The 17083-nt window shown below is 34.3% G+C and overlaps 1 protein-coding gene across 6 annotated transcripts in view; it reads left to right on the plus strand.

The window, feature by feature from the left end:
* Nucleotides 1-13970, plus strand: part of LOC144964349 (uncharacterized) — a 48279-nt gene extending 34309 nt beyond the window's left edge. For 4 of the 6 annotated variants that reach the window (XM_078898460.1, XM_078898462.1, XM_078898464.1 and 1 more), the window contains 8 exons: nt 4-66; nt 817-995; nt 1911-1979; nt 2225-2375; nt 3924-4014; nt 5897-5911; nt 10367-10480; nt 11529-13970. In XM_078898460.1, coding sequence (XP_078754586.1) covers nt 4-66; nt 817-995; nt 1911-1979; nt 2225-2375; nt 3924-4014; nt 5897-5911; nt 10367-10480; nt 11529-11668 — 822 coding nt within the window. In that variant the 3' untranslated portion in view covers nt 11669-13970. The remainder of the gene's footprint in view (nt 1-3; nt 67-816; nt 996-1910; nt 1980-2224; nt 2376-3923; nt 4015-5896; nt 5912-10366; nt 10481-11528) is intronic. The other 2 variants (XM_078898461.1, XM_078898463.1) reach the window with 1 other exon arrangement.
* The last annotated feature ends 3113 nt before the right edge of the window (nt 13971-17083 follow it).

The raw sequence follows: 17083 nt of genomic DNA on the forward strand, positions 1-17083 counted from the left end.
CAGGTTGGACAAGCCAGACGAAAGGCCATAATAGAAAAACAAGATGCAGTACTGAAAGACTTGCAGGTATTTATGATGGCATTTTCGATTTTATTACTCAAAACTGAATATAGTTTTAAGATTTGAATATCTTTTACAAATTTGAATCAATCAGCATAGGATATTGATGAGGTTATTGAGTTGGTTTTTTTTTAATATTTAATAAATAAAATAAATAAATAAAATTCCCTATATCCATTCCCAAGGAGAAATTTGTCTTTAGGGTCTATTCCAATGACAGACAGGAATAACCCAGGTGTCAGCCACAAAGTAAGTTAGGGCGAGATGACTTGCTCAAGGCAACACAGCACATCAGGAAGTTGAACTTGGTACCTTTTGGGTACGAAGCAAAGGCCATACTGCTGAGCCACGCTGCCCCATTTAATGTAGCTTTTAGCTAAAGCATTATAAAGTGCATTGAGCATGTGGAAATGGACAGTATATGTGCGAATGTTTACTCTTAATATATGTTTATTTTATACAGACCTGCCAACTTAAAAATACAAAAATTAGTAATTTTTAGGAGATAAGAATTGCAGGCGCAATAATTAACTTTAAAAATCGACAATTTACTCACAGGATGATTAAATAACACTACAAAATTCTTAAAATGATGCAGTCTGGCAACATTTTTTATATTCAATAAGTTTTAATGACATTGAGATGCTCACGATATTCTGAAATATGACCCAAAATTTCGTAATTTTACTAATTTTTGAAAAAAGTAGGCAGATCTGTCTGTATTGTTATATTATTCGAATTTCTCTTCATGATCAGGACAATTTGGAGAGACAAGTGTCGTCTGCCAGCGGTCTGAGGCCATCCATGACTGACCAGATTTTGAACCACCATTACGCCAAAGTCTCCCATCTTAATGATCAACTCCAGCGACACAGAGACGACCATGAAAGGAGAATTTTAGAAAAATTGGCTCAGAAGAGGGCCGAAAAGGAATAGTAAGTTGGATCAAAATTCATAAAACATAAAGAAATAAAAACTATAAATAAACAAAGAGTGCTAAATAGCCCTTCTGACAAAGTATTAGATCCCTAAAGCAGTGAATGGGTCGCTGGGTCTAATTCATATCTGGTAGAAAGTCTTTGCAATAGACTGTTTTAAGAAAATATACTAGTAAGTTATACTGCTTTACTCTGTACCTCAAAGCACACTCAGAAATCACTCAACGGCATGGCTTTGAAGCACAGTGTAGAGAGATCGAAAAGTAAAAACCTGAAATGAATATGTGAAGTTGAAAAGCCAATAGAACTTGAATATCAAGTTCTTTCTCAGAGATTTTGTATATATGTAAATTAAGGATGGAGGAGTGTAGCAAGAAGGGAAGAGGGAGAAAGAGAGAGAGAGAGAGAGAGAGAGAGAGAGAGAGAGAGAGAGAGAGAGAGAGAGAGAGAGAGAGAGAGAGAGAGAGAGAGAGACCAAAGATGACTATTGCTGTTTTTTGTTGTTTTTTTAAATTGACCAAATTTTACTTTGAGAGTATGTTCTAGTTTGTCCCTGAGCAAAATCAATATTTTATTTATATGAAAGAAGTATCATATTATCAAAAATAATGCATTGACTACATATATAAGAAGAAGAATGTATGGTGAAATTTCGTTATAATCACATTTTTGAAAGCAAAAATATGTTATTTTCAATTACAATAATTTTTAAGATCATAATAGCTATAGACAATGAGGCATCAACCTGATAAATTCTAAGACTGACAGTCTTGAAATATCTCATCACCTCATGATTATTTATTTATTGTAACTACGAACAAAGTCGCATTCATGAGCCTATGGCCTTTTGTACTTTAATATTTCCGATCGGATTCAGAGTCTTCAAAACATTGATTTCTACTCTTATTTCAGCCACATTGAATCTCAATTGGAGAAAGAGGCTCACACTGAGTACTCTGAAAAACAGAAACGTGGAGCAGGGTGAGTTCATAACACTGTCAAAATAGCTCACATAATCTTACATTATCTTTTTCCCCCTCAACTTTCACATCATTATATCTAATTCATTATTTATATTGTTCATGATATAAGTTAAGATTAAGTGTTATCAATCATGGAAATTATCGTAAAACAATTGTTCCAATTCATTTTTGGTCACCGATTTCATGTCCAGAAGAGGAATTTATCATGCGGTTTAATATTTCATACAAAATATTATTTTCTAGATATGCTAGTCTTGCATTGATGCAATCTTTCCTTGAGCAAAGACACGCAAAGGCATTGAAAGAGCTAGAGCTGGAGATGAAAGCAGAACTAGAAAAGAGCAAGAATGAACTCAATCAACAGTTGGAAGTGGAATTACGCAAGGAGCTTGATGTAAGTGAAATTTTTTGTTTTATTTTCTGAAATACTTAAAATTGTAAAATAAATACGCAATATTTTGTAAAAAAACGTGTGACACATACAGAGCTAAACAATTTCTTATAACGTTTAATCAAGGTTGTTAGAATAATGTATCAATTTTTTAAAAATTTGAGTCATGAATATAATAAAAGTCATTAAGGATTTTTGTAAATGGTAAAATATTTTGATTTGATGCTGTGTCGTTTATTAATTGATGCTCTCCTGGGTGGGGTTCCTGACCTCCCATAGTGGGCAGGGAGGTACATACTGTGTCTTCTATCCCCTATGTCTATTTTCCAACATGCTTTCTGTCTTTGTCTTGGAATGAGATTACTTGGTTTTGTTCTGGTCCTGGCCGGATGCCTCGGCTGACAGGGAAACAGTCAAATGTATAGTTAGTTTTTGAAGATATTTTTTTCCTTGTAAATCATCTCTCTGTTATGCACTGTATTATATTTTCTTTATATTATATATGATTTGTAAATCATTTGAGTGTGTTTCTCTTAGTGGGGACCTGTGCTTGTGTCTTGATGAGACTTTTAGGTGATCTCAAACTAAGTACACTGATAGTGTGCTGTTGGAATCTACATCTGTTCCCTATTTGAACCAATTCCCCTTTGTCTTACCTTTTCTTGAATGCCTTAATTGTAATTCTGGAACTTTTTACTATCCTATTTTTTTACTTTTTACTGGCGCTGATATGACCTACATGTGTTGCAAGCTCCGTAAAACCCTTAAAAACAAAACATAATTGATGCTCAATCTCCTGGGTTGAATATGAGAACCGTGACAAAAAAGTAAATCTTATTTTGGAGAAATATTACCAGAGGAAAGAGAGATAAAATAATTGGAAATTTGTAAAATAATTAGTATAGAGAATTTCCATGAGTTTAGATTCAAATTAAACATTAAATGTCTTCACATCTGTCACAAGTAACGACCTTCTCTCAATCCCTATAAACAACATCTAAATTGTTTTAGGAAGATTAATCGAAAACTTGATTCCCTTTCTAAACAGTATTTTTGTTATTTTTCCTCATATCAAAGTTCAATTGGATGGGCGATAAATTTTTCTCGCTTAATTCCAGTAAACTACTGCCATTGAATTTCTTATCAGAAAAAACCAACATATTTTTAATGACTGTAGTATTATTATCCCTATCAGCACACACCCCTAGGCTGATTAGCTTTTGACATTTGGCAGTGCACAGTCAAAGAAACTAGGGAATGTTTAAAATATTTTCGTCATATCAGTTTTACAGCATTTTAACCCTGGTTGATTCTTTGGGTTTTTTAAGCCTATTCAATCATTGATGTGCTAATGTCAAATCAGATTTGACACTTTTTTTTTGGTTAACTTTTACTTTTATGACCACCCTTTAGCATCATCAATATAATCGTGATCAATTCCATCCTCAAAATGAAAATGAATTTCTTCCTGAGGATTTAAATTTGATAACAATTTCATTCAATTTTTTTTTTTTAATGTCTCCCTTCTTTATTTGTTTTTAACCATCCCAGTCTGAAAGACAAAACCTTTTAACCCAATTGGCTGCCGTGAGCGACATTTCACAAGCTGATTTACAGAATGCAGTCACAGCTGCAACGGCAGGTAAGGGCCAGACTTTGTGTCAAATGTGCAGATAGTGTGTGTCAAGATAACACATTCATGCGTGTCATTATATTTTTGAATCATGAGGTCTTATTACCGTGAAATGCTTTTCATAACCTATTTTGCAAACAACCATTGTTTGAAGTTTGGTACTGCAGGAAAGTAAATTTTATAAGATAGTTTCATGGTTATCTTTTTTTTTATCCAAAATTTTCGAAGATAGTTTCTTTGGTTATCTTTTCCTGATCCAAAATTTTCTGAGATAGTTTTGTGGATACCTTTTCCTGATCCATATTTACAAAAACATGTATTGCTTTATTCTATGTGTATAATGAAATTATTATGATTGAAAAAATAATAGGCTGTATGATTGTTTAAATTTAGTAACCACCTTTCGGTTGCATATGATTATTTACACCATTACAGTCGCAATTATCTTCAAAGTATGGAACTAAATAAATATGAGATATTTATAGGTAGAACCTTGATAGTAAGTGGTGAAGAGTTTGGCAAATGGTTATTGAGGGGATCTGGCAGCTTGAAGATTTATCACATTTGTCATGAGATAAGTTTATAATGAATTGCATGGCAGAACTAGTAAATTGTTGTCGTTCTTTTGGAACATAGGGCCTCTATGAGCGTCTGCCATCTGTTTCTGTCCTTGGCCATCTTCTTGGTAGCCTCCTAAGTGAGGCTTTCCATCTTCAGTTCGTCAGACAGTGAGCACCTCCATGTCTGTTTTGGACACCCCACCTTTTGTGTCCCTAGGGGGTTCCAATCGAGGAACTGGTGGGTGACGTTCCTCCCTAGTCTTCTTAATGTGTTACCAACCAATCTCTATTTCCTTCTCCTAATTTGAGTTCTGATAGGTTCTTGGTATTACAAGTAAATCAGTTTGGATGAATTTGTCATCAGAAATCATTTGGCTAAAGATTAACATGAACTTGACAACACATTATCATATTTATTCTATCTATTAGAAATCGTCCACATTACTTTTTTAACTGAAGTCAACAATGTCTTTGTTTTGTTTTGTTTTTTTAGATAAACTTGAAATTCAGACATCAATATCCTCAGTGACCAATTAACCCCAAGTTGCATCTTTCTTTGAAAATACAAAATTCAAGAGGGTGTCGGTTATTATTTTTTCTTTTAATATCAATTAAAATCAACATTACTAAAAAACAACAGCAACAAACATACTGAAAAAAAAACAAGAAAATAATTCTACCTGAACCAGTAATGAGCTTTTATCGTATGTTACTTGCATGTCTTCTGTATTTCAAGTTACCATTGTTGATCACTGATTAAGGAGACTCTGGTGTCTTTGTTTGATGAAAAGTAGGTATATCATAATTATGAACTTCAAATTGAAGGAATGTTGTTGTTTTTTTGTGTGTTATGAATTTAAGTACAGAAAAAGAACACACTTATTGTACTATTGGTAGAGCTGAGTGTTTTGTCATGATATATTTATTTATATGTAGATCAGGCAAGTTCCACAAAACATTGGAGCATCCACTGTCTGTTGATTCATGGCTTTTTTTTCTCTTATTATTTTTCATATTGGTGGAAAACTTTTTGCAGGTTTGATAAATCAAGTTGTTATGTGCTCATTGTTATAATGGAAATACTCTCAAACCAACGATTGTCCATTACAATAATGTTGAAGCAAGCCCATTGTTCGTTTCAATTATCATTAAAATGGAAACAATTTTTTACTATGAACATTGAATTATAATTGATGGAACGCTTTAATATTTCATATTTTTCCCAAAGAGTTATCTTAAAATCAAAACATGTTATTTTCATAATGCTTTTGATGATTGTTTGTACTAACCAGTCTCTCTTAAATTCTGTCCCCTGAATATTGACTCCACAGGAAGAAAGGGATCAGGTGATTTATAACATGTAGAAAAATAACAACCTTGGATTAATAGGGAATGAGATTAGCGGAAGAGTAGTGTCCCTTGATTGGAAGCAAGGACGAGAGACGCATGCACACAACCAACATGACGTTCTCTCTCTAATAACTTTTCCGCTGGTGACGTCACAGACTATGGGTGACGTTCAATCAAGGGACACTACTCTTCCGCTAATTTCATTCCCTATATAACAGCAGTCTTATTTTTAACAATAAAATATAGAACCTAGTTATTCCTTTATGTCTTCAAAAAGGCAAAATCCTGCACTTGTATTTCATCAATTTTAAGAAATTCAGTTTTGAGACAGTTAAGGGTATTGCTTACATTCAGAAAAAGTGTGGAGCGGGCACTTGTATCAATAATGATGAGATAAATAGGGTATGGAGAAGTGCCAGATGAAAATAGAGAATAAAAAGTCACTGGGTCAGTGCCAAACTCGGGATCCAATTGACACGACACCCTCCGCCTGACTGAGAAAGACAGGACAGTACATCCGACTGCAATGTGGCTGGATAGCTCAGTCAGTTGAGCGACCATTCACTGTCCTCTCTCTCTCTCTCGGCCATGCGGAGGGTATCGTGTCAATTGGATCCTGAGTTTGACACTGACCCCATGACTTTTTATTCTGTTTTCATCTGGCACTTCTCCATACCCTATTTTTCTCATCAGTTATTGCTCACCCATTTCCTCACATAAAGTCATCAAATAAAGTAAAGCAGTCATTAAGAACCCTTAAAGCCATTAACGTTGAGTTTATCATCGTTTCTTTATCATGAAAAAGGGCATTAGCAATTATTTTGTTGATATAGATTATGACTAAGTAAAATTTTTTTATTATCATCAGCCAAATAACAAAATTAAAAAATCTTATTGTAATTAACTACTCATCACAGCCAAAATAAACAAAAATGTAAAAAATCTTTATTGTAATCAACTACTCATCACAGCCAAAATAAACAAAAATGTAAAAAAATCTATTATATTGAAAAAATGATCGACTACTCATCACAGCCAAAATAAACAAAAATGTAAAAAAATCTTTATTGTAATCAACTACTCATCACAGCCAAAATAAACAAAAATGTAAAAAATCTTTATTGTAATCAACTACTCATCACAGCCAAAATAAACAAAAATGTAAAAAATCTTTATTGTAATCAACTACTCACCACAGCCAAAATAAACAAAAATGTAAAAAATCTTTATTGTAATCAACTACTCATCACAGCCAAATAAACAAAAATGTAAAAGATTGGGAGCATGCTCTGATGCCTGATAAAAATCTGAAAACATGTGAAGTAACAGTACTAGACAAGCGGAAAGAAAAAATCATCTCCAAAAATCAGCCTGCCTCGACCCTAGTGAAAAAGCTGTAGGAGTCTGATTTTATAGGATGATTTTTCGTGTATTATTCTTTCTGCTTTTTCTGGCATTTTCACATTCACACCCTTTTAGATTTTTATTTGGCCGATTAAAATACTAAATTTTGATAGGTCAAAAATGTTAAAAAGAAGAAAAAAATACTGAAATGACCTGAAGCAATATGCATAATATACCAAAGACTGATAAAGTACATACAACGAACACATGTCTCGTGTAACAGTTTTTCTCTTGAGTGGATGCCTTATATTTTTTACTCATAATATCTCTCTTCCAATTAAACTGCATTTATTTTTCAATATTTTGATTCAGATCGACAATGATCCCATGATATATTTTCAGGCTTGTCCTTCAAAACTAATTTATTTTCTTTGAATTTTTGTTTAAATTTTAAAATTTGCAATCATCTATCATATTCAATTATTATTTTTACAATCTTTAACAGTCTTACTCTCATTCAAACTAAAATATGTAATGCCTTCAACTCGTTAATAATTCAGTGTAGACATATTATACACACTGAATTAAAATCAAAATTTTTCGAAGGATGTAATCTTTCAATAGAAACTTTTCTTTTTTTCCATTTTCTCTCTCTCTCTCTCTCTCTCTCTCTCTCTCTCTCTCTCTCTCTCTCTCTCTCTCTCTCTCTCTTACTCTCTCTCTCTCTCTCTCTCTCTCTCTCTCTCTCTCTCTCTCTCTCTCTCTCTCTCTCTCTCTCTCTCTCTCTCTCTCTCTCTCTCTCTCTCTCTGTGTGTCCTCCGTAGTAATTACACATACTTAGATCATAGACTAATGACTGGTTCATCCACCCTTTCCTTGTATAAATGTGATGTTCACTGGGGTTTTTTAACATGCTGACAACATAGATACACAACCTAATAACTAATCCAATAATAAAATACCCACTGATAACAAATAAAAATCTACCATCATCTCTTATTGAATCCTATTGAAATGATTATCTTTCATAAAAAGTGCGCATGGAATCAGGGACATACATGTATTCATAAGTGCGCATGAAACAGTGACCCAGTGACATGATACTTATAAAGTCGCATGGAACAGGACCTAGACAGTCTTCAAAAGTCATGGAATCAGGTGACCCTAGTGACATGCTGTGACTTTCAATCCTGGATTTTTTATCGTCCTTTTCAAACCTCAATCTCCTGACCTCCCAGATAAAGTAATCTTGATCATTTTCAGGGCCATATCACATTATATTGGAGTGGATTTGTTTTTGTTTGCTTTGTTTTATTTATAGCGAGTAAGAAAGTAAAGTAAGATTGATCAAAGAAAAAAAAATCAGGGCATTCTTATTTTATATCAGTGAATGAAAATTACAGAATTCTACTTCCTAGTCATGAGATAAACAAAAGGAAGAAAGCCAAAGCATACATGGGGCAAGGTGGCTCAACGGTGCGGTCTTTGCTTCATACATGAAAGGTGCTGAGTTTGATCAACTGCACTGCGGCTGATGCCTGGGTTATTCCAGTCTTCCTTTGGAATAGACCCTAGAGACTAATTTCCCCTATGGGATGAATAAAGGGAACTTTATTTATTATTTATTTATTTTATATTATGTCTCAGATCATAACTAAAAGAGATGTGTCACGTGACTGCACGAGGCAGACAGTTTCTGTGGTTCACAATATCATTATTTAGCAAACACATTTTCTCATTTTCATCGTGTTCAAAGCACTACACAAAATGCACATTCATCTCCCTTTGAGGTCAAATGTGTATGAGATAAAACAATTATTACATTTTGTATTATTTCAAACCATGAAAGATCCCTTTTCAGGCTTTCATGGATTGTTTTTTTTTTTTGGTTTTTTTTTTCCAAACTTGCTGTCGTCAGGTACTCTATTGCATCTGTTTCCAGTAGAGATATAATATGTGTAGTTAGTTGCCTTTCCCATAACTGAGATGATCATAAGGATACTCTTGAGTGTCCCATTTTGACAATTCATTAACAATGGTCAGGACTGTAGAAATATAATAAATGCCGATGTTTATATCCAGACATGCCCAAAGTATGCTACGACAAGAGAGGAGACAAATCTGTAGGGACCCTGACAGAATTGAAAAAGGCAACAGCGTTCCTTCACCAATTATACATTCAACCATGAAGACAATATGAGGGGGGCACAAAGAAGAAGAGGAGAATAAAGAATATTGCTCAGTTGCATTTAATCATGCTCACTGGGCTTAACATTTCCCCAGGCTATTTGGAACCACAAAATTACGTTTCATGCATTATGGATTGCCTCATAGGAACTCTTTTTTAATCAGCATCCTTACAATATACACACCGTGTAAAGCCTGGTACTTATTCACACATAAAATCATGACTCTGATGCTTTGTCACTGTGTGCTGAAAGCATAAAACAATTTTATTTTCCTGGAATCAGGACAAAAATTATGAATTTATTGAAATAAGTTACACATGTTCATAATAATTTTATATAATAAAATATAAATATATAGTTCCAGCTGCTCCTAGTAGGTTACTAAGCTATGATTTGATTGGGTAATAGTAATATTGATAAATGAGTTGGTCCAGTTTCACTTGCCCCCATTGATAGAGGGAACAATTAATTTCCTTCGATTATGTGATAATATAATATATTGATGCTATGCGTTTAGCCAAAATGCTCATAACATCCGCCAGCCAGATATAACGTACCAACACACAAAACTGTGTGTAACCTTGAACATTTATAGTCTGATTAATGGAATATAGTGAGAACTGCTCATAAAAATGACTGGCTGAAAACAATAACAAAGAGCTGAATGACGTCAATATTGTTCCTTCTATGTTTTGATCAGTCAAAGTTTCTGATTGATAACACTATATTTCTTAGAATTTAACCATATAACAAAAGAAAAACTAAATACACAACAGTTAGAAACAGAAGGCAAATGTTTAGATTGTTTTGTGTGCAATATGAAATGTCTTATGTCATTGTTACATACAGCTACAAGTATAATAAGTCTTTTTCAATAAGTAATGACATTACTGTTTTTCTTTGTCTCCAAACATTTAGGACAGACAGATTCTAAGGCAGCCAAACGCCTGGCAAAGGACCTCAAAGACAATGTAGAACGTGTCAGGTCGGCGATGTCACTCCATCGTGAAGAACCTCGAGATGATGATTTTGGTAAGGGACTGGGTCATGGTTTTTACATAAAATTGTCATAGATTTTTTTTATGATTGATCTATAGTTTCCCATATTTTGTCTTCAATATGTTATATTTATAATATCCAAGGTATGAATTATATTAACTCACTCAATCCTAGAGACTTTTTCTACTTTTCAAAAAGGAAAAAAAAAAGTTAATAAAAATGAGCATGTACTAGATAGTTCTATTCAACTATCATTAACATGCAAAAACTAAAAACATTAACTTTTTTGTTTGTTTGTTTGTTGCTTTAGGTCTCTTCCAACACAATTGAGGTTATATGAGAGACCGCTGAAACAAAAAAACAAGCAATCTGACAAAAATAGTACAAAATGTCAATCAAAATCATAACCTAAAGATATCATAAGCTAAATTATAAATAACCAAGAACAAACAGGCAGAGGATTTACAGGGAAAAAATATCCCCTGTCAAAAATACAATCACAAACCAAAGAAGCAGGATAGGCTAGTAAAGAGAAGAAGAAACGACATCACTATCGGATCGTACACCCATGCGAACATCATAGGTATATGATTCAAGGGTGATGCTCCCATCCAACCACCCGCAAACATTAACTTTGATACTATGCCTAGAATTTGTCTCAGAAAAATGTAATAAATAGGCATGGGGTAAAAATTAACCTGTGTAAACTACAGATATAGTCGGTGTTAGGGTTGAGTGAGTTAATATTAGGAAACAAATTATAGTCATTAGATGAAATTAATGCCATCAGAAATTTTTTTAATATTTTTATTATATTTATTCTTTCTTCATCACAAGTTACAGTTGCGTCAATCGCTGTCCAGAGCATATAAAACTGGCAATAAAAACTAAATGTGCCTTTTCCATATGCAATTACTCCTAGAAAGACAATTCTGCCGTTTATCTAATTTAAACAATTACTTATAATTATATTTACAAAAGCATCTTGTACCCCAAAATAGATTAAAAATACGATGGAACAGATTTCCTTTTATGATAACCATTGATGCTCTATAAAAAATTCATATTGAATCTGTTCCAGGCTACAAGAGAAGCAAAACCGACCTAGAAAGCAATCAACAGTATAAAAAAGGAAGAAAAGGTTCAGCTGTTTCCACTCAAAGAAGAGGAAGTGCAAGGCAGGCATTTGTTGATGAGGATGAAGACGAGGATTATTTTTAGTTTTAAATTTATAGGAATATTACGATTTTGAAAACATTGGCACGGGGAAAAAGTAAAAATGAATTGCATTTACTATAAACATAGTCTGCTTACGTGTCTGATGCATTTTGGGTCCTCTTGTATAGTTTATTTTTTTTACTAAACCAAAAGCCTCTCCCTCCCTGTCGCTGTGATCACTGACTCTGCAAAAGGTACTATTGTGGTGTGACCAGTGGTTTTGAACTCTTAGTAGATATCTTTGGGAGATAGGTATTTTAATTAAGCTTGTAGGACTTCAGCTCATAGAATTTATTGAGACATATTTGGACAAGTTATAGTGGAGTAGGCCTAATTCATTTTCTTGAGGTATTAAATAGAAGGCTTTTTGTTCTACTTTCATTTTTTTAAAAATTAGTACAGAAGTCAGAATATTTTAGAATTTACGTATGGAGATGTTGGTGAAATCAAAAGTAAGAGAAAGCACCCACACCTGATTGCCTAAAGAACATGCATGTGGAACAATTTTGCATGATGGTCACCTATCTTTGTATGGAGATCTAGACATTTTCTTCTTTTCAACTTTTCATGTCATGATTCAAACTAAAAACACACTAGATAGTACCCTGTGATTCTAAGCTACTAGAAACCGTGGACTGTATTTAGTAAGAAACAATAATGATTATAACAGCTTCAAAAAAAGAACAAATATTTGGTCGAATATTTCTCTGCTGTCGATCTAGGTTTTAGTAATGTATTTATGTTTTCATTGGGTTCTTTTGTTGTTGTTGGTATTTTGTTTTTTAAAATAATCTGTTACATTAGAACTCGGATACAACAGAAATAGTGGGACAAGGAAAAAGTCCCCGTTAGCCAAGTCCTGTTATATCCATATGGAATTTGAAGGGAAATTTTTTAAAAACAAAAACACAAGGAACACATTTCATTTACAGTTACCTTCCTAAGTAAATAAATCAGACGATGTGACTGTGACTTCCATCCCTTCCCTGTTATAGCCACGCATGGTTTATATCAGTTATAAAGGCTGTAGAACGGGGATTTTTTATATTCCCCTGGCTGGAGCCAAGCTCCCATTGCAACCGAGGCCATTATGCACGGGCTGTACTGTATATTCATTTTTTAAAATTACTTTTTAGATAGTATGTACTAATAGTACTCGATGAAAAGATTCGTCTTCTTTTCCTCCTTTCCTCGTCTATCTTTTTTTTATTTGATTGATTATTAAATTACTCAAACTGTGATATATTATATGCTTAATTCCGTCCATTTATTTTCTCTCTCTAATAAATATATAAGTATAGGGATTTAATAGCCCCTAATTTACATTTATTGATTTTACGATTTATTATTAATTTTAATATAATTTATAGTCAGGGGCAACCTTTTTTAAAATTAAATTTCTAAAACCTAAAGGTGTCGAAGTGAGGCAGTTAAGCTGGAAAGAAAATCAAGGAAGCCAGAGTGACTCTAACAACACAAAGTAAGCAATGTACTAACCCTTGGTCTTTGTCAGTAGACGAAGAGACACTCGGCTTTATTTTTTTTTTTTTTTTTTATTTACGGGTACTTTTATTAAAGGTCCATGTATATTGTATGACTAAATAAAGAAAGAAAAAAAAATCAACTTCATCAACAAACTATGTAGAATCTATCTAATATCTGATCGAAAGCATCCAGTGTTCATAAAGCAAAATCAATTGCACAAACCTTATTGTTTGACAAGAACAACACTTATTACTTGACTAGGACTGGGACCCTCAAGGCAAAGCGCCGAAGAGGATGCCCACCCACAACGTGGCGGAGAACAAGACATTTTGAATTGAAAAATAACAAAATGTCGTGTGTAAGGGCGGGGGGGGGAAAGGTGGTAGCCAGAGACTGTCCCAGATGGAGACCTGTGGTGGATGCCCTATGCTCCAGATGGAGTTAAAAGGAATAATGGTGTTGATGTTATTGTTTAAGGAACTAACATATTGACTCATCCCATCATAACAAATTAATCCTTTACAGCCATTAAGCCCTTTATACTGGTTTCTATGGCATCAAATATTTGTAACATTTTCTTGCTACCCTTTAGGTAGGACATTGGCCTATGGCAAAGAACTTTGTTAAATATATTTGCGTATAAGTCTAGTGCTTTACCAAAAAAGTGTTTCAAGAGAAGTAAAACTCATAAAAACAAATCAACGAAGTGGATAATTTACATACTTTTTGCAACATGCTGATAGTTTTAATCCTAGGTATTCATATTTATATGATTTTTTAATACTTTTACTAAATGCCCATTAAAATTGATATCATATTGCACCTCAATCGTTGTTAATTGCATCTAATTAATATATATCTAGTTCTTGCTGAATTCTAGCACGCTCTCAGAAGAAGTAGAAGCCAAAAAGCGTGCTGAAATCCAATGCTCATGTGAAGTAACTTATTATATTATAGACAAGGACACCTACACCAGGTACAGGTGTCTTTGATTATAATTATAGATAAAATTCAGTCACCCAGTTCCAGTTTAATGTATTGCAGAGCGTGTTGCAATTCAGTGTGCTTGAATCCAGCGGATACTGTATGTAAATAGAATATTATATTGTTGTTATGGTGGTTGGATGATTGTTGTATTTGGGGTAAGGATGTTAGATGTGTAGTGGTTGTGGCGATGGCGAGTGTCTAAATTCACAGAAAAATTTGAAAAGGGCAGAATTGTGATGGTGATGGGGTAGAGATGAACCAACATTTAGGCAGGAGATTCTCAGCCCTATGTTTGATCATAATTATCATGGTCATTATGAGAATTCACCGAGGTCTGTTCCTTTTGAGGCAACAAAAAAAACAGTATTCCATATCTAACAAACATCTGTCAACAGGATTACATGTAATTCATGTAATCCAAAGAGAGCAAATTGGGGGTTAATAATTATGCCCCAGGAGAAAAACGAAAGTGTCTGAAACAGGACTCGAATGCAGGACCTTCCAGCCAGGTCACACTCGACCTTAGTGGCACTCTCCCACGCACTAAAGGTCAGCACTTTTCTCTTCAACTTGTTACAAGGGGTGGACAACATGATCAGGATATTGGATCAATAGCACAGTATCTTATATGTAACTAACAGTAAGATGTGTGGCTATGTGGTCTCATGGTATGACACTCACTTTCGGTTTGGAAGGTCCTGGGTTTGAGCCTCGCTCTGCGCATAGTTGAGTCCTTGGAAAAGGCTCTTTACTCACATTCTCTCACCGTACTCAGGTTTAAAATTAAAATGAGTACCTGGCCGTTAACAGCGTTGTCTCTGTCCGAAAACAATTATAATATTGCCTTACAGGAGTCATGTCTTGTCCTAAATGTTAAATGTTGCTGTTGGACAGGGATCCCTTGTAAAGCGCTTTGAGCACGTTTAGTGGACATTGCGCTATATAAAAGCTTTTTTTCTACTGCGTTAGTGTGGAGCGCTTGTGCGATATGAAGCGCCAGGTAAGTTAGGTCTGTTTGTCTCACCTACAGAAAACGACCACATCAACTGGTTCAGAGTGAACAGGGTATCATTGATCAGTCAATCAAGCAGTTTCAATAGCTTAGACTGGGATTTCATTGGTCAGAAAGCAAACATTTCCATTGGATCAGAAATGTTACCTTTAATGTCGATTTGAAGTTGGTGATTACTGCCTATCACTATGCAGGATTTTTGCTAAATTAAAATGCTGTTTGTTTTTAAGTGTTTTACGGAGCTTGCAACACATTTAGGTTATATCAGTGCCAGTAAAAAGGAAGAAAATGGGATAGTAAAACGTTCTAGAATTACAAATAAAGCACCTAAGAAAAAGTAAGACTTAGGGAAACTGGGAACAAATAGGGATTCCAAGAGCACACTATCAAAGTAATTAGTTTGAGACCACCTTTAAGTCTCATCCGGACACAAGCACAAAATCCAACAAAGAGGAATACACTCAAATGCTTACATTATAAATTCAAAATAACAAATATAATAATACATAACAGAGAGATGATTTACAAGGAAAAAAAATATCATCTCCCAAAACAATAACTATGCATTTGACTGTTTCCCTCCCAGCTAGGACTCCGGCCAGGGCCAGGACAAAACCAAGTAATCTCATTCCAAGACAAAGACAGAAAGCATGTTGGAAAACAGATATAAGGGGATAGAAGACACAGTATGTACCTCCCTGCCCTGAGTAAAATTAAAATGCATTGTCTATTGTCAATGATAAAAAGGGAAACAAATCGGGACTAGGACTCCATGATGCTGGAAGTTGGCAACACTGTTGTGGGGATAAAAGTAAAAGATGGCCGTGGTGTGGACTCACTAACCAAGGAAGGATCGTCTCCATATAGATCTGCCAACCTTTCAGTCCAAGTGTAGAATCAGAAAGAAAGTCAAAAAGTAGGAATTTGAGACCATTAAGTTAATGGATAATCCAGTTTGTTTTTAAGGGTTTTACGCCTTGCAACACATTTAGGTTATATCAGCGCCAGTAAAAAGGAAGAAAATGGGATAGTAAAAAGTTCTAAAATTACAGTTAAAGCACCCAAGAGAAAGGAAGACAAAGGGGAACAAGTAGATTCCAAGAGCATACCACCAATGTACTAAGTTTGAGATCACCTTAAAGTCCCATCCGGACACAAGCACAAGATCCAACAAAGAGGAATACACTCAAATGCTTACATTATACATTCAAAATAAATATATAATAATACATAACAGAGATGATTTACAAGGAAAAAGATACCTCCCAAAACAATAACTATGCATTTGACTGTTTCCCTCCCAGCCAGGGCCAGGACAAAACCAAGTTATCCCATTCCAAGACAAAGAGAGAATGTTGGAAAACAGATAATATAATATTAATATAAGGGGATAGAAGACACAGTATGTACCTCCCTGCCCACTATGGGAGGTCAGGAACCCCACCCAGGGATAATCCTGTATTAAAATGACCACCTTTCTGGTCCCAACAGTGTTGGCTTTATATCAGGAGTGTGCTTAGTCTGATATTACCTTGAAGTCTCACCCAGACACAAGCACAGCTTCCCACTAAAATGTTTACAAACCATCATATATTTAAAACAAAAAAAATGCAACAGTAATAACAGAGATAATTGATTTACAAGGAAAAAAATGTCATTTCCCAAAACTTTACATTTGACTGTTTCCCTCTCAATCAAGGACTCCGACCAGAGCAAGGACAAAACCAAGTAATCCAGTTCCAAGAAAAAGACAGAAAGCAACTCGGAAAACAGATATAGGGCTGTCATCTGCATTTTTTGCCAAATTGGGACCTAAAATTTGCCAACAAAAAAACCCAAAATTTGCCGAACTTGACCTAAATTTGACAGACTTTGGAAACTAATATGACAGAAGTTGATTAAGTGATCAATTATTGACTTAGAAGAAATGCATG

This window comes from Berghia stephanieae, chromosome 2 (genome assembly GCF_034508935.2).
Source record: "Berghia stephanieae isolate SIO BIC M18660-M18661 chromosome 2, UCSD_Bste_1.3, whole genome shotgun sequence".
Lineage (NCBI taxonomy): Eukaryota > Metazoa > Mollusca > Gastropoda > Nudibranchia > Aeolidiidae > Berghia > Berghia stephanieae.